General features: G+C 51.1%; 1 protein-coding gene across 4 annotated transcripts in view; it reads right to left on the bottom strand.

The window, feature by feature from the left end:
* Positions 1–26,375, bottom strand: part of LOC105472884 (actinin alpha 1) — a 108,386-nt gene that overhangs the window by 19,529 nt on the left and 62,482 nt on the right. For all 4 annotated transcript variants that reach the window (XM_071099975.1, XM_011726450.3, XM_011726451.3 and 1 more), the window contains exons 4-8: positions 19,073–19,159; positions 16,851–16,938; positions 16,211–16,289; positions 11,000–11,081; positions 8,824–8,909 (exon numbers count right to left, since the gene is read on the bottom strand). In XM_071099975.1, coding sequence (XP_070956076.1) covers positions 8,824–8,909; positions 11,000–11,081; positions 16,211–16,289; positions 16,851–16,938; positions 19,073–19,159 — 422 coding nt within the window. The remainder of the gene's footprint in view (positions 1–8,823; positions 8,910–10,999; positions 11,082–16,210; positions 16,290–16,850; positions 16,939–19,072; positions 19,160–26,375) is intronic.

Genomic DNA, 26,375 nt, shown 5'->3' with positions numbered 1-26,375 from the left:
TCAGCAGCAAAGGGAAGCGAAGGGAAAGGGACTGAATGGCAACCCAGGCAAAGACCAAGAAACCTTAGTGGGAGAGCGCCTTCTGCAGCTGTGGGGGCTACTGTACCCCTAACACCAGCAGGCACCCAGCATTCCTGAGTCCACTTCAAACAGGTGGTTTTAAAATCCAGCGGTGTTCTTGCATACATTCCAACCTTACGCCAAGGGAGAAGTGAACTCAAAGCCTTTTGGGGGCCAGAGGGTAGAAAGGAAGACAGGTGGGGGTGGGAGAAGCTAGTATCTCCTGGGACCCTGGAGAAGGGTATCCTGCAGATGAAAAATGATCCCTGGATTAACGGGTTGAAAGACAGGACCTCACAACTGGTTGATGAACACAACAAAACAGGTTTCAACTGTAGCAAGATGAACTGAGGCTGGTCGTAAGGAAGAACTTCCTGAGAATGAGTGTGCTTAGAATTGGAAGGAATGACTAAGATGGAAGATGGAAATGTTTTTTCCTTGAAGAACTTCTCGAATAAGACATCCACCCACCAAATCATGTGCTTTGTGGATGACTGTGCCGGGGTGTGTGGGGCAGGGGGTAAGAGGCAAAATGAGATCATCCTAAAGGCCCTGTCAGAAACAGTCAGGGAGGTCAAGGCAGGCATGCCCTGCAGAGTAAGGTGTCAGAGTGGGTTGGGAGAAGCAATAAGGAGAAGGTGGGAGTGGCCAGAGAGTGGTCTAAGAGTCCCCTGAGGTGGCGACTTTGAGTCCTGGGCCTCAAGAAACTGAGACAGGGAGTCACATCCTTAGGCCCTCACCCCCTACCCCCAACTCAACCCTATCCTGGAGATGCCATGGCTGCTTCTCATCCACAACTCCTGACTGATCGCCATTTCTCTCGAGAACCAACAAGCACCCATGGGGAATCCCAAGAAGCAACGAGGAGGGAAATGCTTTTCCTCAAGCCTGCCCAGGAGACGTGGAGCCCCAGAAAGCAAGCAGGGCCACGGGAACCAGGCCAGCAGCCTCATGGGGCTGGCTGGGGAGCAACTTGCTGGAAGCCCCAGACTACTTCCCTTGAAGGCTGGGGCAGGGGGCTGTGGAGAGACCCATGTGTCCTCCTCCAGGCTGATGTTTTGGTGAGGATGTGCCACCCCTGCAGACTATGCCAGAGATGTGCCACTCAAACAGCTGAAACTCCTTGGCAGCTACTCATCACTGGCACGAAGCAATTGTGGCTGTGATTTTCTTGGATAAAGCCACCTTCACTTTGTTACTCTCCTGATCCATCGGCTCAAGGGTCATCAACTCTGATGTGTGCCAATTTATCAAACTGGTGGACTGAGGTCTGCATTCATGGGATTTTACATGTGTCCTGTGGGATCGCAAGAGCCTCGCCCATCCCTAAGAGCCTGCTGACTACTCCAGGGTCAGCGTTAGGGTCAGGGTCAGAAGCGCTCCCTTCTGGATGAAGTCTGGGGGAGATTCCGGGTGGGCCTCCTGGGGACTTTCCACAAAGATCCAACTGCGTTCCCAAGCCCGAGTCTCAGCCACCTGCTCCCAGGCTGGCCTCTCCAGAAGGAGACTGACTGAGAATACCATCCATTATAACCCGTGAATCAGCCTTCAGAAATAACACACAAGTACCGCGGGAGACATGAGAGCGCTTTCTGTATGGCAGGCCAGCCTGCAGACTCCAGCGGGGCTCCCTTGAGGGACAGCCCAGCTCCTACAGTACCTCTAGAAAGCAGGTTCCTGAAGTCCAGATTTGATTTTTCTAAAAAAAAAAAAAAAAAAAAAAAAAAAAACCACGGCAGAATCCTCAGAACCTCATCCTTTCCCTTTCTCTCGCAGCCTGACTCCCCCAACAGGCAGGCTGCACCCCAGAGAAGCCCACTGGGTGGTGAGTTGGACCTGCTTCCACAGTGGTCCCTTGATGAAAGCAGCTTCATCACCCACCAGCCTCAGTCTGAGAAGTAAGATGAGGTCAGCTGGGAAGGCCAGTCTTAGTCAGGCCCACGGGACATGGTCCCGGGAGCAGAAGAAAAGCCTGTTAGGGATGACAGGCCTTCCCCATCACCTCAAATTCCTGGTTTTCTAGTGTTTTCCTCTCACGGCTACAAGAACCCCATGAACTCTCAGGGATCTAGGAGAGAGGCACCCAGAACAACCAAGTACATAAAGAATCTCAAAGACGCTTTAGTCCAGAAGTTCAAAGGAGAGATTTGTTCTAGGGGAGGAAAGATTCCTTCCCTGAGAACCTCAGGAACTGAAGCAGCTTCAGAAGCAACTTCAGAAGAGAACCCCGGGAGAGCCCTGGCTTCAGGCTATTCCTGAAGAGGAGATGGGCCTCTCTGGACCCCAGCAAGAAGAACCAGGTGCCCTGACATGAGACAGTGTAACAGATGCAACAGATAATTGATGGGTTCAGAAAATATTCTCTGGAAATGAGCAAAATGTTGCTTCCAAGTGCCAAAGGAAAAGACTACTAGAAATCTGTGTTTCCTTTCCCTTAGTTGGTATTTTCATGGTCATTTTGGTTTGTTTTATTTTGTTTGTTTTTTGAGACAGAGTCTTGCTCTGTCACCCAGGCTGGAGCGCGATGGCACAATCTTGGCTCACTGCAACCTCCGCCTCCAGGGTTCAAGCCATTCTCCTGCCTCAGCCTCCTGAGTAGCTGGGATTACAGGTGCGTGCCACCAGATCTGGTTAATTTCTGTATTTTCAGTAGAGATGGGGTTTTGCCGTGTTGGCCAAGCTGGTCTCAAATTCCTGACCTCAGGTGATCCACCAGCCTCAACTCCCAAAGTGCTGGGATTACAGGTGTGAGCCAATGCGCCCAACCCGAATTTTCATGTTTTTTTGTGGCCTACTTTAGGCTGCGCTATTATACAACTTAACATACAATACATTTTGTTGTATATTCGAGAGTTATTTTTTAAAAGATATGAACTATTATTACCCCCGAGTACTTAGCTATCCCAAGCCAAACTGCTACCCTAATAGTCAGCATCTGATTGCCTGATACAGGCACAGTCTAGAGAGGAACTGTCTTCAAGGTGACATCAAAACACCCAAACACGGCCAGATGATGTGCTGTGGCTCCGCCACCCACAACCCACAGATTCACATGAATGCTACGAGGATCTCATCTATGTCATCTTTAGCCAAAACGTTCCCAAATCTAGCTGGACCTGCTTTTTTCTTCTTCCCACAGCTGTCCACTGCCCAGTCTTTCCCTCTGTCCTGAGTCAGCCACCAAGCCCAGGGTTCCTGCTAAGAGAGCTCCAGATCAGCAGGGATCTCAGACCAGGCATCCGAGCTTCCTTGTGGTGAGTGGGCCAGGGTGGGTGACCAGGCAGAGGGGAACTGGCCCCTTTCCTCAGGGAGCCCACACCTTGCCAGCTTCCTCTCCTGCCGCAGGCTCCGCCTGCACACCCCGAAGCTTCTTGCACAAGCTGTGGTCATCTCCCTCCACAACACTGCCTGCCCCTTCCCAAGGCCTTGCTAAGCCTTCCCCCTACAGACCCTCATGTTCAAGTTTCTGTACTCAAGACAACCTTGGTGGCGGGCAGTCCTGTGACTGTACCTGCCCTGCTCAGATCTGGGGCAGAGCAAGGCACAGGTCAGACTGCAGCCACTGCCGGCTCTTTTTTTTTAGGGTTTTCCCAGATGGCTCATGAATTTCTCTCAGATTGAGTGCATGCCTTCAAGTGTTCTTTCTCAGAAACAGCAGACCATGAACTCTAAAACACGAGCTACATCAACAAAATCTTAATGCTCTCCACCCATTCTAAGTCCCTGTAAGGGAAAAGGAGGGGAGAGGGAAGCAGAGAAAGAATTAGAACCAAAACCCACCTGTCAAACAGCAGTTGGTCCTCATCTAATGAGGGAAATCAGTACACAGACTTATACAGCACGGGCCTGTACAGGCACACAAGCCGTGCACCACACGTGCACACACACATTAGGCGCTGTTGCCGTTTCATTCCACTGTACAAGTTTGGGTGACGGAAAGACAGTGGAGAGGATGGAGGGCACTGGGCACGGGTTTTGGAAGATTTTCCCCATTGGTGCCAGCCCGGAGACAGACAAGACAGGAGTGTGTGAGTCAGGAAGAGTCCTTCCTCTCCATCAGCCCCACCACACACGGCAAGGTGGGGTTCCCCTCCCCTGCCTGCTCAGCTCGAAGCAGTCGCCTTAGACGTGGTGGGGGCAACTCTGGGTCAGACCCCTGACCAGGACATGAGAGGACAACCACCACCACCACCAACCCAGCTGTGACCTTGCCCTCAGGTGTGGATAAAAGCAGCGTGAAATGGTTGCAACAGGGATGAGTGAAAGGGAGGGGGGCATGGGGAGGTGGCATGAGATTTGGGAGCGGGAGCAGGCTGTTACCCACATACCACCCACACCACACACCCCTCACACACACCACACCCACAGCACTCCCCTTCACTCCACACGCACACACCACACACGCCACACCTCACACCACACACACACATCACACCCACACCACACCCACACCTCACACCCTACACCTCACACCCACAGCACACCACACCCCTCTACACCACACACCCTACACCTCACACCCACAGCACACCACATTCCTCTATACCACACACCCCTCACACATGCCACACCCACAGCACTCCCCTTCACTCCACACACACACACCACACACGCCACACCTCACACCACACACACACACATCACACCCACACCACATCCACACCTCACACCCTACACCTCACACCCACAGCACACCACATTCCTCCACACCACACACCCCTCACACATGCCACACCCACAGCACTCCCCTTCACTCCACACACACACACACCACACACCTCACACCCACACCACACCCACACCTCACACCCTACACCTCACACCCACAGCACACCACACCCCTCCACACCACACACCCTACACCTCACACCCACAGCACACCACACCCCTCCACACCACACACCCTACACCTCACACCCACAGCACACCACACCCCTCCACACCACACACCCTACACCTCACACCCACAGCACACCACACCCCTCCACACCACACACCCTACACCTCACACCCACAGCACACCACACCCCTCCACACTACACACCCTACACCTCACACCCACAGCACACCACATTCCTCCATACCACACACCCCTCACACACGCCACAGCCATAGCACTCCCCTTCACTCCACACACATGCCACACATACTACACCTCACACCACACACATACCTCACACCCACAGCTCACCATACCCCTCACACCACACACACCTCACACCCTACACCTCACACCCACAGCATACCACATTCCTCCACACCACACACACCTCACACCCTACACCTCACACCCACAGCACACCACACCCCTCCACATCACACACCCTACACCTCACACCCACAGCACACCACATTCCTCCACACCACACACACCTCACATCCTACACCTCACACCCACAGCACACCACACCCCTCCACATCACACACACCACACCTACACCACACACACACCTCACACCCTACCTCACACCCACAGCACACCACATCCCTCACACCTCCTACACACCACACACACCACAGTCCCCACACCCCATACACCTCCTACACACCACACACACCACAGTCCCCACACCCCATACACCTTCATACACACACACCTCACACACCACAATCCCCACACCCCATACACGCCTCATACACACACACCTCACACACCACAGTCCCCACACCCCATACACCCCTCATACACACACACCTCACACACTACACCCTTCCACACTACATTCCCCACACCCCCCAGACATACACCTTACACACACTCCACACCCCCCATACACACACCACACACACCTCACACACCACACCCCCCCCATACACATACCACACACACATCCATACCATACACACACACCCCATATCTCATCCACCACATCCCTCACACCACACATATTGCAAACCACACACTCCTCAGAACCCCGCATACCCATACACACCACACACACCCACTTCATACCCCCTACACCCACACGCATCTCACACTCCCTTCCAAGTTTTGTCACCAGCCAGGACACAGTGAAGGCTTCAGAGGCAGGGAAGGCCAGCATCGATGGGCATGAAGCCCAGGACAGACCCCTGAAGGAGAAGGGGAGAGACTGGAAGAGCGGGAAGGAGCTTTGGGAGGAGGGGAAAAGACCATAGCAGAGAGCTCAGCCTGACCATGGACACGGGCAGGTGCACACCTGCGGCTATCGGGCCAGGAGGCCAATCAAGGCAAGGGAGAGAAGCTGCTCACACCCTGGCCACGAGGGGCAAAGGGAGGGGGCACAGGAACAGCAGCAGGAGAGGTGAGAAGGACAAAGAGGAAGCAGAAGGAAGGCCAGAGGAGAGGCTGAGAGGGGCTGGGCAGGCTGGGGGGACACCTATGAGAAGGAGCCTCTAGGGGGGGCTGCTCTCCTGTCTCTGGTCCGCACCAGTGAGCCCTGGAAGGAAGTTCAGGAGGGTCTTGGACGCCCAACCAGGCAGGGAACAGGGCTGCTGCCAGCCCATATGGTGTCTCTGGATCATTTTTCACCTCTTCCCCAAGGGCACTTCTACTGGGAAAATGTCCTACTGATTTTGTTAGAAGACATTTTCACCGCCATCTATAGGATCACTTTAGTAATCAACATTCAAATCTCCGTCATCCACTGCACACACATGGCACTCGTGGGTAGTCTGCAACCTGCACAACTGTCCATGGCAGCCTGGTTGAGAAGCATCAGGCAGGGCTCTGGTCTGGACTCCCTGGAGAAGGCAGGAAGACCTCTCCCTGCTCTGGCTGCTGCTAAATTTGCGAGGATGGCCTTGCTCAAGCAGGAAGGAGGGAGAGAAAGAGGGAAGAGGTCCTGGATGTTTAAGGAAATAGCAAGCACTGCCAAGAGCCGTGCTGCCTGGGATAAGGGCTCTTGATGCGGGCTGCAGGGAAGAAGCTGAGACCACAAGCTTCTTTCTCGCTTGTGGTATCCGCTATGCCCATGGCATAGGGACAGAGACACAGGAGGTCATTCAGAGGCTGGGGTTCTCTGGCATCTTCAAGTGTCCTGGCCAAAGTTCAGAGTACTGTCCCCCTGCAAGAGAAGGAGGGGCTTCTCTATCTTCCTTCCATCCCAGGGCCTGCTGCTGGAGTGTCCAGGGAGGACGGAAGAGATGGGCAAGAGGGGAGAGTGGAGGAGGCCGAGGGAGAGCTCACCTTCTGCGCACCCGAGAAGGCGTGGCCGTGACATGAAACATTAGGTCACACGGCCTTCCCATCCGGCCTTAGCGTGCCTACACATCTGCACAGAGAAGGAGAAGAGGTTGAGAGGAGAAAGTAGGCAGCGGTAGCAGCACAGAATAAACCCAAACAGCCACGGTGGACGGAAAGAGGACACAAGACAGACGGACAGACAGAAAAGGAGGGAATGAGCAGAAAGAGAAAAAATGAGACCGCAGGGGAGGGAGTGGGTGGGAGGTGAGCAGAGTCTGAGGCAGGGACGGCACAGGAGAGGTGGGAGAGGGCGGGGGCTCCCATCATGCATTTTTTTGTTTTGTGGTTGCTTTTTTGTTTTGTTTTGTTTTGTTTTGTTTTTTGAGACAGAGTCTCACTCTGTCACCCAGGCTGGATGGAGTGCAGTGACACAATCTTGGCTCACTGCAACCTCCGCCTCTCGGGTTCAAGCAATTCTCCGGCCTCAGCCTCCTGAAAAGCTGGGATTACAGGCGCACGCCACCACACCTGGCTAATTTTTGTATTTTTAGTGGAGAAGGAGTTTCACCATGTTGGCCAGGCTGGTCTCGAACTCCTGGCCTCAAGTGATCCACCCACCTCAGCCTCCCAAAGTGCTGGGATTACAGGCGTGAGCCACCGCGCCCGGCCTCATCATGCATTTTCAGATGGTCACTCAGGTGCCATGTGGAGGGTGGGAGATCTGCATGAGACATGAAGGTTCTGTGGACATGGTGATGTTGTGCTTCCTCTAGGGTCCTGCCTACCAGGGAGGACTGGGGGAGGGGGTGTGTGCTGCCTAAGCCTGGTGATGAAAACCTCCAAATCTTCAATGTCCGCAGCATGAACAGTACCCTTTAGTCGTGGTACCCCTGTGTGGTGTGGAACCTGCACAACTGAACTTTAACCTCAGGCCTCCCAGAGCAAAACTGGGCCAGGACACTTGAAGGGGCTCACAGCTGCCCACCCCCTCTCCATTCCTCCCAGAGGTTCTGCTTATGTCTGAGAACACAGAGTGCAGCATGGCCGCACGGGAGTCCCAGGCAGGATACAGGAGAAGGCACTAGAGCCCAAAGGGGCTGAGGACAGATCTGCTAAGTCATGCCCATGAGCAGGACAACGGTGGGGCTTTATGATGCCTTTGCCAAGTGGGTAAGTGAAGACTGGAGTTGCCTCCCAGCATTGCCCTTCTAAGGGAACTCCAGCTGCTCTGTCAAGCCAGTGGCTTCAACAGACCTGGGCATGGAAGGGCTGCTCCTGTTCACCTTCCAGCCTTCCAGAACCTCCCGGGCTGCCTCATGCACACAGCCCTTCCTGCTTAAGCCAGTCATCTGGGTCCCAGAAAGTGGGGTGCTGCCCAATTTTCTTGTTAACAGTAGAAGATGAGAGAGAGAGGTGTGGGGTGGGAGAGGAGCTAGGTAAGAACAACACGCCACTTCAGAACCAGGGGCTGCCTCTGTCTGAGAGACCAGACCATCCAGATACCTGTCACCAGGAGAGGTGGAGGCGGGCAGGAGGACATGGTTTGGGGTCCAGCAGGAGGTGTGCTGGGCATGGAAGGAGCAGGGGGCCCTGGGTACCTTCTGGGCTCCAGAGAAGGCGTGGTAGAAGCTAGACACGTAAGTCATGATGGCTTTCTCATCCGGTCGGGCAGTTCCAACGATGTCTGTCAAGAAAAATCTGCAGTTAAAGCCAGCTGGTTCCAAGAACACCATACACCCCCGATGTGATGCAGAAAGAAGCTCACAATACCACCAAGTCTTCTTGCCAAAATGTGGAGCCCGAATCTAACCAGCCTCTGGCGTCAACTTGCGCTTATGGGAATGTAAGTAGAGGAACACGTGAAATGAAGCCCCAAAGAGGCAGACAAACCCAGGATAAGGAACTTGCTACAGGACAGTGGCCCCATTTCTGCAACAAGTTCAATGGCAGGAATAAAAGGGGTCAAAGGGAAGAGAGAAGTCCTAGAGATGGGAAAAGCTGTCAGAAACACAACCGAATGCCAGTATGGACCTTGTTCGGATTCTGATTAAAACAAACCAACCCTCAAAGAAATGTCATAGGTAATTATGGAAATTTCATTATGAACTGGGTATCAAATGGAATTATCAATTTGCTAAATGTGAAAACTTCATCGTTGCCTAAGAAAATAACTCTATTTTTAAGGTATGTATTCAGAAGCATGCAGTAGTAAAATGATGTGATATCTCAGAATTGCTTTAAGATACTTCAACAAAGAAATAAGAAAAAAACAAAGTGTGGCAAGACCTCAGTAGCCATTCTATCTGGATGATGGAAATAGGAAAGGTCATCATGCTATTCTTTCTGCTTTTGCCTGGGTTTTTACGTGTTTGAAAATTTTCCTCATGATATTTTTGAAATTTTAAAAGCTACTGGTGGCTTTGGGAGGCCAAGGCAGGCAGATCACTTGAGGCCAGAAGTTCGAGACCAGCCTGGCCAACTTGGTGAAACCCCGTCTCTACTAAAAATATAAAAATTAGCCATTGGTAGGTGCCTGTAATCCCAGCTACTCGGGAGGCTGAGGCAGGAGAATCGCTTGAACCTGGGAGGCGGAGGTTGCAGTGAGCTGAGATCACACCGCAGCACTCCCGCCTGAGTGATACAGGGAGACCCCGTCTCAAAAAAAAAAACCACTGATGGGGCAGAAGGGCAGGGAGCAGTCTGGACCCCACCGTGGTCTTTTCCTGTCCCCATAACCCTTTTCTAGCCCCTCAGCACTGAGCAGGTGGGGCCAAGGAGAGCACACAGGGAAGCGGCCACGGTGAGTCAGGCTCCTCCCAAGGGGCAAGCACAGAGATGGGACAAGAAGACCCAGCCTGACCCCAGTCTGGAGCTGCCAGCCCTGGCTTCATGAACCCACAGACCCCTATGCTCCCAGATGCCTCCCTTCCCCCTATAGCCCCTGCTCACCCCATCCGAGATGCTCTGCATGGGGAGAGGGGCAATGGCGGGGTCAGCGGCCAGGAAGAGCTGGGTTTCCAGCCCCAGACCCAATCTTTGGTAAGGATGTTCTAGTGTCAAACCCTGAACCTGTCCCCATCCAGGTGTCCTGGTTAGCAGCATTTGGGACACCAAGGCCTTGGTGAGGAACAGAAAAGTCAACACTCAACTTGGGCCCCCTCCTTCCTTCCCTACCCCACATGGAGCCACTTCCTCTGGCTGGGATCTGCCCAGCAAGGTCAGAACTGGACACTTCCACCACTGAGAAAGTCCAAGCCATAGTTCTCTAGCACCCTCCTCAGAAGATGCTAGAAGGAAGCCAGGGTTACAGATGAGAGCAAACACCATGCCCAGTCAGCCCCAGTCATAGCTGGGGCATAAAGGAGATGCTAAGCTCAGCCGTCCCAGAGACCACCCAAGGCTCAGAGAGTTAGGACAGTGCACCTCTCAGCAAGAGAAACTTCCCATCCCAAACTGTGTCGGACAACAAGGGCACACTTCCCCGCACCCAGCACCTGCTACCCTGACTCCAAGGGAAAGATGAGAACCATCCTCAGGCAATCGATGCAAGAACAGCCCCTAGGCCCTTTGCAGAATCAGCTAACACCTCTCCCTCCAAAGCTCAGGGAACAATGGAAGAATCCCCAAGAGGCTGTGATCCCCATGCTCCTCAAATGCAGTTCCAGAAGACCAGGCCCTGCTCCTGTCCAGCCCTGGACTGCTGGGGTCCACCCCTTCTTAGCCGCTGAGTGATGGGGGGATGGGCAAGATACACAGAAGGAAAGCGCCTTTCACCTTCGGCATCCAGCATCTTGGGGATGTCCAGGTACTTCTCTGCCACATCAAAAGCTGTATTCAGATTTGTGAGTGGATCATCCTAGAGGGAGAAGAGGAGGAAGGGATGATAAAGTGAGAGCCACATCAAGTCACTGGCTACTCCCAATTGGGTGGTCACCCAAACTGGGGAGCAGAGCGACTTTCTCCCAGCCCCAGCTCGATCCTCAGGGGAAAGTTCCAGATGTGGAAGGCTGGTCTCACCACTGGGGCTCACTGGTTGGAGGTTTAAAGCATTCTCTTTCCCCCTTCAAGCTTCAGATTGTCAGGGAAATGGGGCGAAGTAGTCTGCAGCCTGAGTCGGGAGTAGGGAGTTCCTAAGAAATGTGTGCTAGGAGCAGGGCACTGGCCTAGTCACCATCCATCCTGGCTTCTGGTTTCAGCTCTGCCTCCAACCAGTGGGACTCATGGGTAGATAACCTGACCTTAGCTTCTCCATCCATAACTCAAGAGTTGGAGTAGGGAGCTCTAAACTCTAGACTAGTCAAGATTCGGAGCAGGACCCCTCTGGTGCTCACATTCCATGAAATTTGGAGGCTCCTTTAGCCACAGCTTTGGACTCTTCTGGCTTCTGCTACTTTCTCAAGAACACTTAGCAGGGATTGGCAAGGATGTTGAGAAGCTGTAATCCTTGTGCGATGAATGCAACATAAACGTAGGTGGCATGTCAAATGGTACAGCTGCTGTAAGAACAGGATGGTGGCTCCTCAAAAAATTAAACATGGGATTACATGGTCCCACAATTCCGCTTGTGGGGAGATACTCAAAAGAATTGAAAGCAGGTTCTCAAAGAGATTTTTATAGCTCCATTGTCCACAGCAGCATTATTCACAGTAGCCAGGAGGTAGAAGCAACCCCAGTCCCCATCGATGGACGAACAGATAAGCAGAACGTGGGCACACGCACAATGGAATATTACTCAGCCTTAGCAAGGAGGGAAATTCTGACATACACTGCAACATGGATGAACTTTGAGAATGTTATGCTAAGTGAAATAAACCAGACACAAAGGACACAGGCCGGGCGCACTGGCTCATGCCTGTAATCCCAGTACTTTGGGAGGCCGAGGCAGGTGGATCGTTTGAGGTCAGGAGTTCATGACTAGCCTGGCCAACATGATGACACCTGCAATTAAATACAAAACACCTGCTAAAAATAGAAAAATTAGCTGAGTGTGGTGGTACGTCCCGGCTACTCGGGAGGCTGAGGCAGAATTGCTTGAACCCGGGAGGCAGAGGTTGCAATGAGCCAAGATCACGCCCCTGCACTCCAGCCTGGGCAACAGAGTAAAACCACACCTCAAAAAAAAAAAAAAAGACAAACACCATATGCCTTCACTTTTATGAGGTTCCCAGACAGAAAGCAGAATGGTAGCGGCCAGAGGCTGGGGGCAGGAAAGAAAGGGGGATTACCGTTTAGTGGGTACAGACTCAGTTTTGCAAGAAAAGAATTCTGGAGATGGATGATGGGAACAGTTGTACAATAATGTGAGTATATGGAATACCGCTAAACAGTAAGTACATTTAAAAATGTTTAAAGTGGTAAATTTTGTTTTGTATATTTTACCACAAGTTGTTTTATAAGTTTTTAATGCAGGGGGTAAAAAACCTTAGTGGAAGAGTTTCTGGCTGGGCCCTTCTCCTCCATTCTTGGTTCCCCAGACTAACCTACAGCAAGCTGGTTGTGTCGGCCCAGGACTCAGTTTCCCTGTTTGCTAAAGGGAGAAGTATAGGGTAATAAAAAGATAAATACATCATCCGGGATGTTTTCAGGAGGAAATTGTTCTAAACAGAGAAGGTGGGGTCCTTCTGGGAAAGTCTCCAACAGCAGCCAGGAGGGTGAACACTGACAAGTAGTCAAGGTCATTCCCATCTAGGGCCTTGAGCAGCAGCTGCCAGTGCTCAGGTCCAGGTACACACACACCCACCCCACATGAGTCCCAGGGACCCCAGGGCCCCATGCCCACCCATGGCTGCTGCAGGAAGGAAGAGCTTCCCAGTCGGAGCCCCTCAGCCCTCTCTCCCTATTCCTCAGCACCAGCTGGTCTTGCAACCTCCTTGTTCTCTGGAAGGGTGTTCCTGGTTCACTGTGTGTGCTAGGATTTGGGCTGGATTTTACTGATGATGATACTGAATTAAAAAGAGTGGAAGCAGGCCGGGCGCGGTGGCTCACGCCTGTAATCCCAGCACTTTGGGAGGCCGAGGCGGGTGGATCACGACGTCAGGAGATCGAGACCATCCTGGCTAACACAGTGAAACCCCATCTCTACTAAAAAACAGAAAAAATTAGCCAGGCCCCATCTCTACTAAAAAACAGAAAAAATTAGCCAGGCGTGGTGGTGGGCGCCTGTAGTCCCAGCTACTCGGGAGGCTGGGACAGGAGAATGGTGTAAACCCGTGAGGCGGAGCTTGCAGTGAGCCGAGATTGCGCCACTGCACTCCAAGCTGGGTGGCAGTGAGCTGAGATTGCGCCACTGCACTCCAAGCTGGGTGACAGAGTGAGACTCCATCTCAAAAAAAAAAAAAGGGTGGAAGCCAGGTGTGGTGGCTGTGACTGTAATCCCAGCTACTTGGGAGGCTGAGGCAGGAGGGTCACACTGAGACCAGAAGTTCAAGAACAGCCTGGGCAATACAGTGAGACTTCATCTCTACAAAAAAATTACAATTAAAAAACAGAAGGGGGCTGGGCACGGTGGCTCACACCTGTAATCTCAACACTGGGAGCCCGAAGCAGGCAGATCACCTGAGATCAGGAGTTTGAGACCAGCCGGCCAACATGGTGAAACCCTGTCTCTACTAAAAATACAAAAATTAGCCGGGCGTGGTGGTGGGTGCCTGTAATCCCTGCTACTCGGGAGGCTGAGGCAGGAGAATTGCTGGAATCTGGGAGGCAGAGGTTGCAGTGAGCTGAGATCGCACCATTGCACTCTTGCCTGGGCAACACAGCAAGACTATGTCTCAAAAAAAAAAAAAAAAAAAAAGGCTGGGCATGGTGGCTCATACCTATAATCCCAGCACTTTGGGAGGCCAAGACGGGTGGATCACCTGAGGTCATGAGTTCGAGACCAGCCTGACCAACATGGCGAAACCCCATCTCTATTCAAAATACAAAATTAGCTGGGCATGGTGGCGCGCGCCTGTAATCCCAGCTACTCAGGAAGCTGAAGCAGGAGAATCACCTGAACCCGGGAGGCAGAGGTTGCAGTGAGTAGAGATCGCGCCATTGCACTCCAGCCTGGGCGACAATAGTGAAACTCTGTCTCAATAAATAAATAAATAAATAAATAAAAATAAAAAAAAAACAGAAGGGGAGACAGAGACAGCGAAACAGGGAGAAATTGGCAGAGATAAATAAAAAGACAGAGAGGGATAGTGTGTGGGAGGGCGCTAACTGGGTATCAGAAAGAACCCCTGGACTTTCACCTCCCAAATGGCTGACGCTTCCAAATTCTTCAGAGTAAGGGAGGGGGCTCCAGAGCCACGGTCAGCACAGACCCCTTTATGTGGGGATGTCCAACAGCTGTGGAGGAACTGGCCACTGACACCCCAGCATACTCAAGCAGGGACAGAGATACGTGCACACCTGTCACCAAAGCCCATCGGCTGAATAGGAAGTGGTGATGATGCCTTCAAAAGAGAAAACTGCCACCTCTAGGATATTCCCCCTTGGCCACGTGTGATTTGGCCACACAGCTTCCCAGCAGGACAGGAAGTTTCTCTCTTTTTTTTTTTCCTTGCCAAGCAGCTGAGGAGGTGGGCCAAGGATCCTCTTCCCCCAGGAGGTTAGCTGGGGAAGGGCTGGCCCCTGCTGTGGCGCCTCTCCTTCAGCAGATGGGCCCTTCCAGTGGACAAAGGCCTCAGCCCCAAGCTTCAGGTGACGGGGCAGTGTGTGTGGGGCTGGCGGAGGCGGGGCGCAGTACAGGGAAGCAAGTAGGAATCTGCTCCTTCCCTCCCTCAAGATCCTTTTCGGCAGCTTGCTATCCACCCGCCCGCAGCCAAGGGCCTGCCACCACCACAAGTTGCACAGCAGCTCCTGCCCCAGCAATACTAGACCTCTCCTGGCCACTGAGAAGCAAGACGCCCTTCCTGGAGGCCCAGGCAAGGCAAGAGCTACACCGAACACTGTGTTCTCCAGTGTCAAGGTGAAGTAGAGGCACATAAGTCCAGCCGCTCTTTGAAGCCTCCCTTGCCAAGAGATTTGAGCACAGATAGGCGACATTCCAACCCCAACTCCAGGTCACCAACTGGGGGCTTGGGAAGGGCTTTTCCCGGGATGGCCATGCCATTGCGGCCTCTTGGCACCAAGATGGACCAAGAGGGAACTTGGAGAGGGTGGTCAGAGGGTCCAGGAGGGAACCTGGAGAGTGTGGTCAGAGGGTCCAGGAGGGAACCTGGAGAGTGTGGTCAGAGGGTCCAGGAGGGAACCTGGAGAGTGTGGTCAGAGGGTCCAGGAGGGAACCTGGAGAGTGTGGTCAGAGGGTCCAGGAGGGAACCTGGAGAGTGTGGGCAGAGGGTCCAGGAGGGAACCTGGAGAGTGTGGTTAGAGGGTCCAGGACAGGTTTCTCCAAGGTCCAGGGCAGTGTCATCCAACCAGCTCAGACACTGAGAACCACCATGAGGCTAGAAACACAGCTCCCACTCCCACATCTGTCCCCACTCCACACATCCACTCAAGAAAAATCACTGCAGCTTCATGCTGAAGGCAGGAGTGAAACCAAAAGAAAATCCCCCAGCCAAACTTCAGCAATAAAGGAAACCAAATCCATGGATAGGATAAGCTGCCCAGGACCGCACAGGAAGTCAAGGACAAGGCGGGGATGAACTGTCTCTTAGAATATGTGTCTTCTCTTTACAAGTCCCGGAAAAACAGAAAGGAGAAACGTCATGTACCATTCCATCCCTCTGACCAAGCTGCTGCCGCAGCTGTGATATTTTTCCTGGCGGGCTGTGTATGTGTGCAAGAACACACACACCACGCACAAGGCTAATGAAGTTGCCCTAACAGGGAAGGTGTTTTTCTCTTCACTTTCAGTTGGAGCTCTGTCTGGCTATTCTAAGAGGCCAACACCGCTCAGGTTGGACCATGGACTGTCACAGAAAGGGTCCTAGTCCTGCTCTTTTCCCACCCCACCTGCCAGGGACCCAAAGTGGGAGGTCAGGTGGGCACACATACCTTCCGCAGCTTCCCGTAGTCAATCAGCTCGGGCCGGTGTCGGTGGATCAAGGCACAGAAGCCGAGGCCATCCTTCCAGCTGCCCGGGGAGAGAGAAGAAGGGGTAGGCTGGTAAATGAGGCTGAACAAACGGGAAGCCAAGCACTGACCAGGGCAAAGCAGGGGCCTCCTGGACTCCAGAGAGATGAACACAGAGCTTTCTGGGGCAGGAGTCAGAAGACAGGACAGGAAGGGACATTTGTTCCTGCCACAATCCCAGGCACTGGGGTCAAGACTTTGTGGAGGGGTTGGTAGGTTGAGATAAACCTGCCATATCCAGCCCTACCCCTAACCAAGGCCTATGGCCCTAGTCTGCTGTTCCAGAGCCCTGGGCTGGGACTTCCTGGACAATTTCCTTGGGGGCACTCCCAGTAGCAAAAGCATCAACCAAAGTTATATCAGGCAGCAGCCCTAAGACACTGCAGGGAGAGAGACAGGGGGATTCAGAGGGATGGTGACACCCCCTTCCCAAGGAAAGCTACTTCTTCCACCAACAGTCTCCACTTTGTTCTAAAGCTGAGACTGAGCCAGTCAAGGGGGTCTGGGAGCTCCCGGGGGGGCAGCCTGGTTCTGCGGGAGCCCCTCGGCCCCCAGCACTCACCTTATGTGGAAGTTCTGGATGTTGACGTTTTTGTAAGGGGCCGTCTTTCTTTGACACCACAGGAGCAGCCCTTCCTTGGCTGAAGTCTCTGTGGGGAAGGGGACGGGCAGCGAGGTCAGAGGGCTGACTCGGTGGAGGAAGGGACGCTGGCTCATGGAGGCCCCACTGTGACCCCCTGATGCCAACCCTCCTTCAGAGGGCTGAAGGAGGAGCCCTGGCCATCAAGTCTATTCCCTTGACAAAGTTTGAGAAGTTATTTGAGAAACAGAAAAAGCAAGCTGGGAAGCTTTTCAGAGCTAGTTGTGCTATACATATAAATTCTGAGGCAACAGTTTTTCCAACTTCAAGAATTATCTCCCCCTACTCCTTTTATTCAAAGAAATGGTAATGATACAAAGTAAGTCAGCAACCTCTATCAGGTTGAGGAGGAAGATTTGATTGATCTGGGAAATCTACACATCCAGGGGTCTCCAGACAGGGGATCCCACAGCCTGAGGGGTGCACACAGCTGAGTGAGAAGAAAGCATTAGGACTCCTAGACAGATAGTTTTTAATCTAAAAAATAAAAAATAAAAAAATAAAAAATAAAAATAAGGTCTCCCTATATTTACTTCATGGATCAATACTGCTGCCCTCTGTGTATGAAGGAGCCACGTGTCTGTGAGGTTAGGCAGGCAACTGAGGAGGCTCACGGAGCTCCCAGCACAGAAGAAAGACTGCAAACCACACTACCCCCCGATATGCTTTGGCTGTGTCCCCACCCAAATCTCATCTTGAATTGTAGCTCCCATAATTCCCATGTGTTGTGGGAGGGACCCAGTGGGAGATAATTGAGTCATGGGTGTGGTTCCCCCATATTGTTCTTGTTGTAGCGAATAAGTCTCACGAGATCTGATGGTTTTCTAAGGGGAAACTCCTTTCACTTGGCTCTCATTCTCTGCCTGCTGCCATGCAAAAGGTCCCTTTGCTCTTCCTTGCCTTCCGCCATGATTGTGAGGCCTCCCCAGCCATGTGGAACTGTGAGTTCATTACACCTCTTTTTATTTATAAATTACTCAGTCTCGGGTATGTCTTTACCAGCAGCGTGAAAACTGACTAATATACTCCTGTGTTCATGCCTGTGAATTGGAGGTTAAGGTACTCCGTGGACTGGGTTCATGAATGATCTCATTTATTTTCAATGCACAAAATGGACTTTAAAATGATATTCAAGGGTTCCTACAAAGACCATAACCACCTAAGCAAAAGCAGACAATTTAAAAATTGGCAAAGCTAGTGCTTTTACTTAGCTTAAGCTCTTCGTCAGCTAAATCACAAGAGTAACACAATGATGACTTCAGAGCTGACAGGAAGCCCACCCAAAAGAATCAAAATCATCAAGAAGGCTATTTGAGAAATGGATTTACATCCACTGTCATTAACAAGAACCACACGCCAGGTGACTACTATGACCCTCTTTCCAACCACTTCAACCCTAAATACCAAGTACCCATAAACCGAACTTGGACCCCTGCATTGCTGTATCACAGAGTAACCAACATCTCCATCACAAAGCAACTGAATTGAATCCACGTTATTTTTATTAAGAAATTCCTTTGACTAAAAATGTTTATGATGTGTATGCCATTAAAACAAACATTTTAAAAATATTATCTCCATCTCATCTTGTAAAAGTTTGTTTCAGTATCTGTGTTTTATCATACACACGGCAATACACAAATATTATGCAAGATAAATACATGCATAGCAGACATAAAGCTCAAAAACTGCCCGAGTATGGAACCAAATGTAGAGATCACTTCTCCAGACCATGACGGCCCTTGCAGATCTGTGAATTGGTCACTAGAGGGTGCTAGGGGAGCAGAGTAGAGGACGGGGTTAGCGCCCCTCCTGGCACTTCCTCCCAGCGGCATTTCCCCACCCTTTCAGATGAACGACCCAAGAGCCAGGTGGGTTTTCCAATATACTTCCCCATGGCAGCCTTGGGCTTTCCCAAAGTGGGGAGTTTCCCTGGGGCCAACATGCCTATGAGAATCAGAATGGCAAATAGTTCTTTTTTCTCCATTGACTGGAAGAGCGGGCTGATGCCCAATAAATGAGCAAGAAGCCTAGGACACGGCCCCTGATGAACATCCATTGCCCTGGGTGTGGGAGTTCTCCAGGCTAAGCCCAGGGAGGGAGATGGGGTGGTGATGGCAGGATGGAACAAAGCGGAAACCCACCTTCCACGGAGATGTCCTGGATGGCAAAGCGCAGGATGATGGTCCAGATCATGCCCAGGGTCATCTTCACATTCCCATCCACGATTTCTACAGAAACAGCAGCACCACGCATCAGAAAGGGCCTCAGCGGGGACAGAATTAACACTCCCTCAGCACCCATAGCACTCCATGCCCCACACTAGGAATCAAAGACTCCAGAGCTCTACTTCTAGAGGGAAACCGGATTTCTGCTTGTTTGTTTTTGAGACAGGGTTTTCGCTCTGTCACCCAAGCTAGACTGCAGTGGCGCAATCATGGCTCACTGCAGCCTCCAAATCCTGGGCTCAAGCAATCCTCCCATCTCAGCTTCCTGGGTAGCTGGGACTACAGATAGGCCACCACTCTCGGCTAATTTTTTCATTTTTTGTAGAGACAGGGTCTTATGATATTGCCCAGGCTGGTCTCAAACTCCTGGGTTCAAATGATCCTCCCACCTTAGCCTCCCAAAGTGCTGGAATTACAGGCATGAGCTACCATGTCTGGCCTGGATGTTTCTTAAAGTTAATGCATAAACTGTGACAGGCGCTGGAAGAGAAGTCTATTTGGGGCACCAAAAAAAGGTGTAATCAATCCTAATTGGAGACAGTGGGTACATCGGGGAAGGCCACAGAGAAAGGGGCATTTGAAATCCTGATCTGTGTCCCCAGCTGATGAAGAAGAGGAGAGGATTTCTAAACAATCACAAATGTTCTGGCAATTCTGTGAGCTGGGGCTGTCTGGGCAATCACAGCTCTCAAAATAGCCACCCACATGTGGAAAAACCAGTGGAATCAAGAGACAGTCACAAACTTAAAGTTTTGTAAATTGCTATTTTGAACCATCCACTGACTCAACCTCACAATGCCATTAGTTTGGGTATTAAAACAGATTAAAAAAAAATCAAACAACAGCTTCAAGATCACAGCTAACAGATAACCCACTATATTTAGTCTAAGCAGCACCTTTTAGAGTTTTAGAATCTACAAGTTCTATGAAGTAGATTATCTCTTTTTTTCTGTACCAGGCCTAATGGCAGGGAATACAACATAAATAAGCCCTATTTTAAGGAGCCCAATACAAGGAGCCATTTATGGTCTTGTGGTTGAACAAGTGATACTCAAGTGTACATTCCACACCCCTCACCACCTGCATCCAGACCAGGAGATAGTAATCTGGCCCATGGTAAGACACGCTCAGTTAAGAGTAAGGTACCCAAAGAATATCTTATTTTTTTCCCACCTACAGCATTAATTTTAGGGGAGACCCAATAGAACCATGAGAAGGATCCATTTCTAGGGAGTCTGACCCTACTAAGATTTGCATCCCACAAACCCCTGAAACAAGAGTGGATTTCCATTAAGGACAGTATACCCTGACATCTTAGCCCCTTTCCCAAAAGTGAAGGCAAAACTGTATGCTGCTCCATGACCAGCAGGGTGTAGTCCATGGAGCGGTGCTTGGCCACAGCCACCTCCCAGGGGCAGAGCAGGTAACCCACTGAGTCTTCATGGGATGCTGAGCAAAGGAAGAAGTGTCCACTTTGGACATGGAATAGGATGTAACCCTTCTTGCAAACAGGGAAGTAAAAATGCCCTTCCCAGAGCCCCAGACACCAGGGGAGCACAGTCCCACATCCAAGCACTTGAGTTGGGGAGAAACAGAGAGCTGTAGCAGCATGCAACCCCTTTTGCTACTAAGCAACACAGCCAGCCAGCATTTTGCAGTCCACATTGTGGGGAGGCAGAGCTACTCTTTAAGAATCAGTTCATAGACTCGGCAGTGGCTCAAGTCTGTACTCCCAACACTTTGGGAGGCCAAGACAGATGGATTGCTTGAACCCAGGTGTTCAAGACCAGCCTGGGCAACATGACAAAACCCCATCTCTACAAAAATACAAAAATTAAATAGGTATGGTAGTGCCTGTAGTCCCAGCTATTCAGACTTAAGTGGGAGGATTGCTTGAGCCAAGGCAGAGGCTGCAGTGAGCTGTGATCGCACTACTGCACTCCATCCTGGGCAACAAAGCAAGACCCTCTCTCAAAAAAAAAATAAGATAAAACAAAAAAGTAAAGGAACCGGCTCATAAAGCTTCGATATTTTTAAAAAAGCACTTTCATTTGTGATTTCTAATGGTTTAAAGAGTTCATCTAAATTGAAAAGACAAAAATACCAAACTCTCAATAAATAAGCAAAAGACAAAAAACCATAAAACATGAAATACAAATAATCAATTCATAAGAATGTTCAATCTCACTTATAATCAAAGAAATAAGATCACCTTCCCATGCTATTAAATTAGCAAACTTAACAAACAAAGTTAGGCTGGGTGAAGTAGCTCATGCCTGTAACCCTAGCACTTTGGGAGGCCAAGGTAGGAGGATCGCTTGAGCCCAGGAGTTCAAGACCAGCCTGGGCAACATAGGAGACCTTGCCTCTACAAAAAAATGAAAAAAGTAGCCAGGTGCAGTGGTGCATACCTGTAGTCCTAGCTTCTTGGAAGGCTGAGGCAGGAGGACTGGGGATTGAGCCCAGGAGCTCAAGGTTGCAGTGAGCTGTGATAGCACCACTGCACTCCAACCTCGTGACAAGCCAAGACCCTGTCTCTTAAAAACAAAAACAAAAACAAAACCCAAAAAAACCCAAAGTTGAAAAACCACATGCCTTGATGTCAGCAAGGCTACCACATTAGAAGTGTAAATTGGTTTAAAAAACAATAATAATAATTTCTGGGAAATTAATCAATTAATCTGGGAAATAATTTGGCCACAAGGAGTATGCATCTTAAAGTTGCTCAACTTTTTGGTAGTAAAATTCTATCTCTAGGAATCTATCCCTAGTCAATGAAAGGAAATGCAGAGTAAGGTTTCTGTATGAATGCACTTGCTGCAAGGCTATATTTATCACAGCCCCATACTAGAAACCTCGCAAATGTACACAGTACACAGAATGACCAAGTAAATCCCCAGACCCCATATCACCCTCTGCTAAAACCTCCACAGCTTCCCACCTCCCTGAGAGTCAAAGCCAGTGGCCAGCAAGGCCCTCGTAGTCTGGCCGCCTGGGCCTCTGGTTCCCCTTCTTCCCCCTGCTCTTCCTTCCCCTCCCCGCCTGCTCAGGTCTCCCTGCAGCTCCCCCTCCCTAGATACCTACATGGCTTATCCCTGCCTCCTGCCAGTTTCACTCACATACCCTCTTCTCATGGACACCTCCCTTGACCACCCAAGTTCCTCCCTGCTTTGGTTTTCTCCATCTGACAGGTGTACATGCATATTTTCTCTCTTTCCCCTCTAGAACGTAAGCCCCTTGAGGGTAAGAATACTTCCTTCTTTGCATCATTGCTTAGAGTCCAGTATGAAGCCTGGCACAGGGAAAGCCCCCATCAGCATCTGCTGAGTGAATGAATGGGTGAACAAACACTAACCACAAGCGGGGGTATGGGCAGAGCTAACACTGGCCTGGGCCCCCTGAGAACACAATGGGCCTCAGTCTCTTCCAGGGCAGGGCCCAGGCCTGGGATGAAGTACGACAAACAGATGATGAGGCCAGGCACGGTGGCTCACACCTGTAATCCCAACACTTTGGGAGGCCAAGGTGGGACAGATCACTTGAGGTCAGGAGTTCAAGACCAGCCTGGCCAACATGGTGAAACCCCATCTCTACTAAAACAGAAATTAGGCAGATGTGGTGGCACATGTCTGTAATCCCAGCTACTCATGGGGCTGAGGCAGGAGAATCGCTTGAATCTGGGAGGGGGAGATTGCAGTGAGCTGAGCATGCCACTGCACTCCAGCCTGAGCAACAGAGCAAGACTCGTCGCGAAAATAAAACAAAACAAAAAAGACAATGAATGCAGCCATTAACGATTACATCATGAGTAATTAATAACTTAGAAAAATTGTTCAACATGGGAAACGGGAAAAGCAGGTAAAAAATTTCATAAACAGTGTTTAAAATATAAGGGGAAAAATTTTTAAGCCTAGAAAAAAGCTCTGGCGGTAATCCCATGGTTTGGCCTTCCTAGAGGTGGGACTGCAATGCTAGCCCTCCCCTGGTCCCCCACATGCTGCCCGACTCTGTCACGGCCAAACTGCAGGGACTCCCGCAGGCCCTGACCTCAGTGCCCGCGGATCTGCCATCTTGGAGCCCTCCTGGAGGGACTGAGAGAGGCAGGTGGCTTCTTTCTTGCGTCTTGCCTACTTATCCTCTTCTCCTTCCCCAGAAACTCCCCAGAGAATTTTGCTTACTGAATTCTCATTTACACCAAAGACATACTTTCACTCCAGAAAACAGGCACCAAGCACGAGCACAGAGAGTAGGGTGTGCTTAATTAGCAGCCCGTGTACGCCCAGCCCCAGTTCCCACCTGACTCCCATCCCATTCACTCTCCTTCCCCTTCCCTGGCATGGCAGGTCCTGTATCCCAGGCCTCCGGCTTCTCAACGTTTGCAGCAGGGATGCCCCATCTCGCAGGCAGCTTTGTGACAGGGACTGCTTGGAAGGTTGGGCCCAAAGGGAGGGTTCCAAGGTCACAACTGGGCTTCGTGGGAAAAATCTTGATGACAAATTAACAGCGTCTGCCCTTCCTGGTCTACGGCAAGCTATGAAGCTGCTCGCATCCCCTGCTTACTGGGAACCTGTTTCTCCCTCCTTCTCCCTCCAGAGACACTGTCATCTGTTCAGTATTCAGATGGCAGAATGAATGCTGCAGAAATTCCATGTGACAGAAACTAGAACCCCAGGGGCCACCACCTCCCAGACCAATGCTGTGGTATGGCACCCACGGCCCCCTCCATCCTAAAGATACATGCTACCTCACTGACACCACCTCCATGCTCACAGCACCCAAACCCTCAGGCTCTACCTGCCCAAAGACCTTCAAATACAAAATCCTTTTTGAGTTCCTTCCCCTGGTTAACTACATTCCAACCACTCACCCAGGCCAAGTCCCAGTTCCATGAAGTCTACCCATTCTAGAACCAAGTATCGTAAGGGAGACCTTAAGGATGTGCTCCAACCTCTCCCTGATGTGTGGAAGTTCCTTGTCTCCAGCCTCCATGTGCACACCTTCAGGGACAGGACACTCATGACCCTCCCAGAGCCCCAGTTCCATTTCCCAAGGCTCTGCATGTTATCCAGAGTCCACCTCCCCACAGAGTACCTATTCTGGGCCTGCTTCTGCCCTTCGGAGTCAGCCAGAGGTCTTAGTCCTTGCACTGCATGATAATCCTTCAAAGACTTTGGCGGGGGGCTGAGGGGTGTCCCTGCTGGGCCTGGTCTCCACAGTCACAGCCTTCAGCAGCCCAGGATGGACAACCTGCAACGTTCCCCCGCCCCCCTTCCAGGAGAGTTCGTTCCAGGCGATCTGCCCGTCACCTTTTATTTATAATCTACATCAATAAACTCCATTTCACTTTTAAAAGCCCACAAAATGCTATTTGCTGCCTCATCTAGTTTCTTGGTTTAGCAGAGCGGCCACTCTGGCATGATCCTAGTGCTCAGCCTGATGGGAGTAGATGATTTCAGACCTGGAAGCCGCAGCTGAAAACACTGGCTCCTCAGGGCAGGGAGAAGGTAAAGAATATCTCATTTTAAAGGAGGCTTTTTGGCTGGGCGAGGGGGCTCACGCCTGTAATCCCAGCACTTTGGGAGGCTGAGGCAGGTGGATCATTTGAGGTCAGGAGTTCACGACCAGCCTGGCCAACATGGTGAAACCCCATCTGTACTAAAAATACAAAAATTAGCCAGGCGTGGTGGCGCGAACCTGTAATCCCAGCTACTTGGGAGGCTGAAGCAGAAGAATCACTTGAGCCTGGGAGGCAGAGGTTGCAGTGAGCCAAGATCGTGCCATTGCACTCTAGTCTGGGTGACAAAGTGAGACCCTGTCTCAAAAAACAAAAAATAAAGGAGCCTTTTCAAAATATTGAGAGAAGCTAGGCCTGTGTCAAAGGAAAAGGGAAAACCGAGGCCACCAGGTGAATCACCTTCCCAGCACAGCAGCGGCAGTGAGATGAGAGTTCACGCCAGTGTTCCTCTCACTCCTCACCCCTGAGGCCAGCACCGCAGGGGCAGGCTTGATCTGCCATCTTATTACTGAAGACAATTCCATGGGAAAGTTCTGTCCTGGGACCTGACCCGGGGAGGCAGCGCTGACAGGAAGAGGGAGGCCTCAGCTCTGGAGCCTAACCCTGGGTTTAACCCTGGATCTGCCACATAGAAGCAGTCTGGCTCGGAGCCTGGGTTCAACTGACGACACTCTTCCACTCTAGCAACTTTTCTGAGCCTCAGTTTCCTTAACTGTAAAACGTGGCTGGTGATACCCATCCTACGAGTCCATCGTGACGGTAGCAGGAGATGGCCCCTGTAAAGCATCCTGTCTGGCAACACAGAGCTGGTACTCGGTGAGTGCTACTCTCTTCCACCTTCCCCTTCCCTGCCCTCCTCCCCCGCTTTGGAAGAGGCTTTAAAGAAAAAACAAGTTGTTTTTTAAAATTTAGTTGCCAAATTTTTCTTTTCAAAAAATCTGGATTTCTGGCTTCTTTTGAAAAACCGGAAGATCTAGCAGCACCGGATCCACACAGCGGCAATTTCTTACATCCACAAGGTGCCCATCCCGCTTAGGACATGATTCTGCAGCTCGCCACAGCCCCCCTACCCACCCCTGCCACTGACGCCTGAACCACTTCACAAATTCTCTACACTCCCCTGCCCCGGGGGCATCTGAGCCTGCACCAACCACCTGGGTGACTGTCTTTGGCCTCCCACGCCTGCTTAGTTATAACTTTTTCTGCCAAGTCTTGAATTGCTCCCTAATAAAACAAACTGTTCTTTTCTTATAAGGCAGAGAACATCTTCCTAATCATAAAGCAGAGTATACTGCTATATGTAAATCCTTTGAACATTTATTGAGCACCTACTGTGTGCATCATGCTGCTAGGAGCTGGGGCCACAGGATGTAGAAACCATGCTTTCTGCCTTTGGGAAGCTCATAGCTGGTCGGGGAGATGCTGGAATCCATAAGGCACCTCCCGTGACCACCTTGGGCACTGGCCTGAATTCCAGATAAGGCCAGAGGTGAGCAAATTTTTTCTGTAGAGGGCCTGATAACAAATGTTTCTGGCTCTGTGGTCCATACAATCTCTGTAGCAACTACTCAACACTGCCATTGAAGCACAAAAGCCACTGATGATACATTAACATGGGTGTGCTGTGTTCCAATATTTCCAAAAATCCGAGTCAGCTGGACTTGACCCCATGCACTGCAGTTTGCTGAGCCTGTGTTAAAAGTT

This window comes from Macaca nemestrina, chromosome 7 (assembly GCF_043159975.1).
Source record: "Macaca nemestrina isolate mMacNem1 chromosome 7, mMacNem.hap1, whole genome shotgun sequence".
Classification (NCBI taxonomy): domain Eukaryota; kingdom Metazoa; phylum Chordata; class Mammalia; order Primates; family Cercopithecidae; genus Macaca; species Macaca nemestrina.
This window is presented reverse-complemented; position numbering and strand designations above follow the sequence as displayed.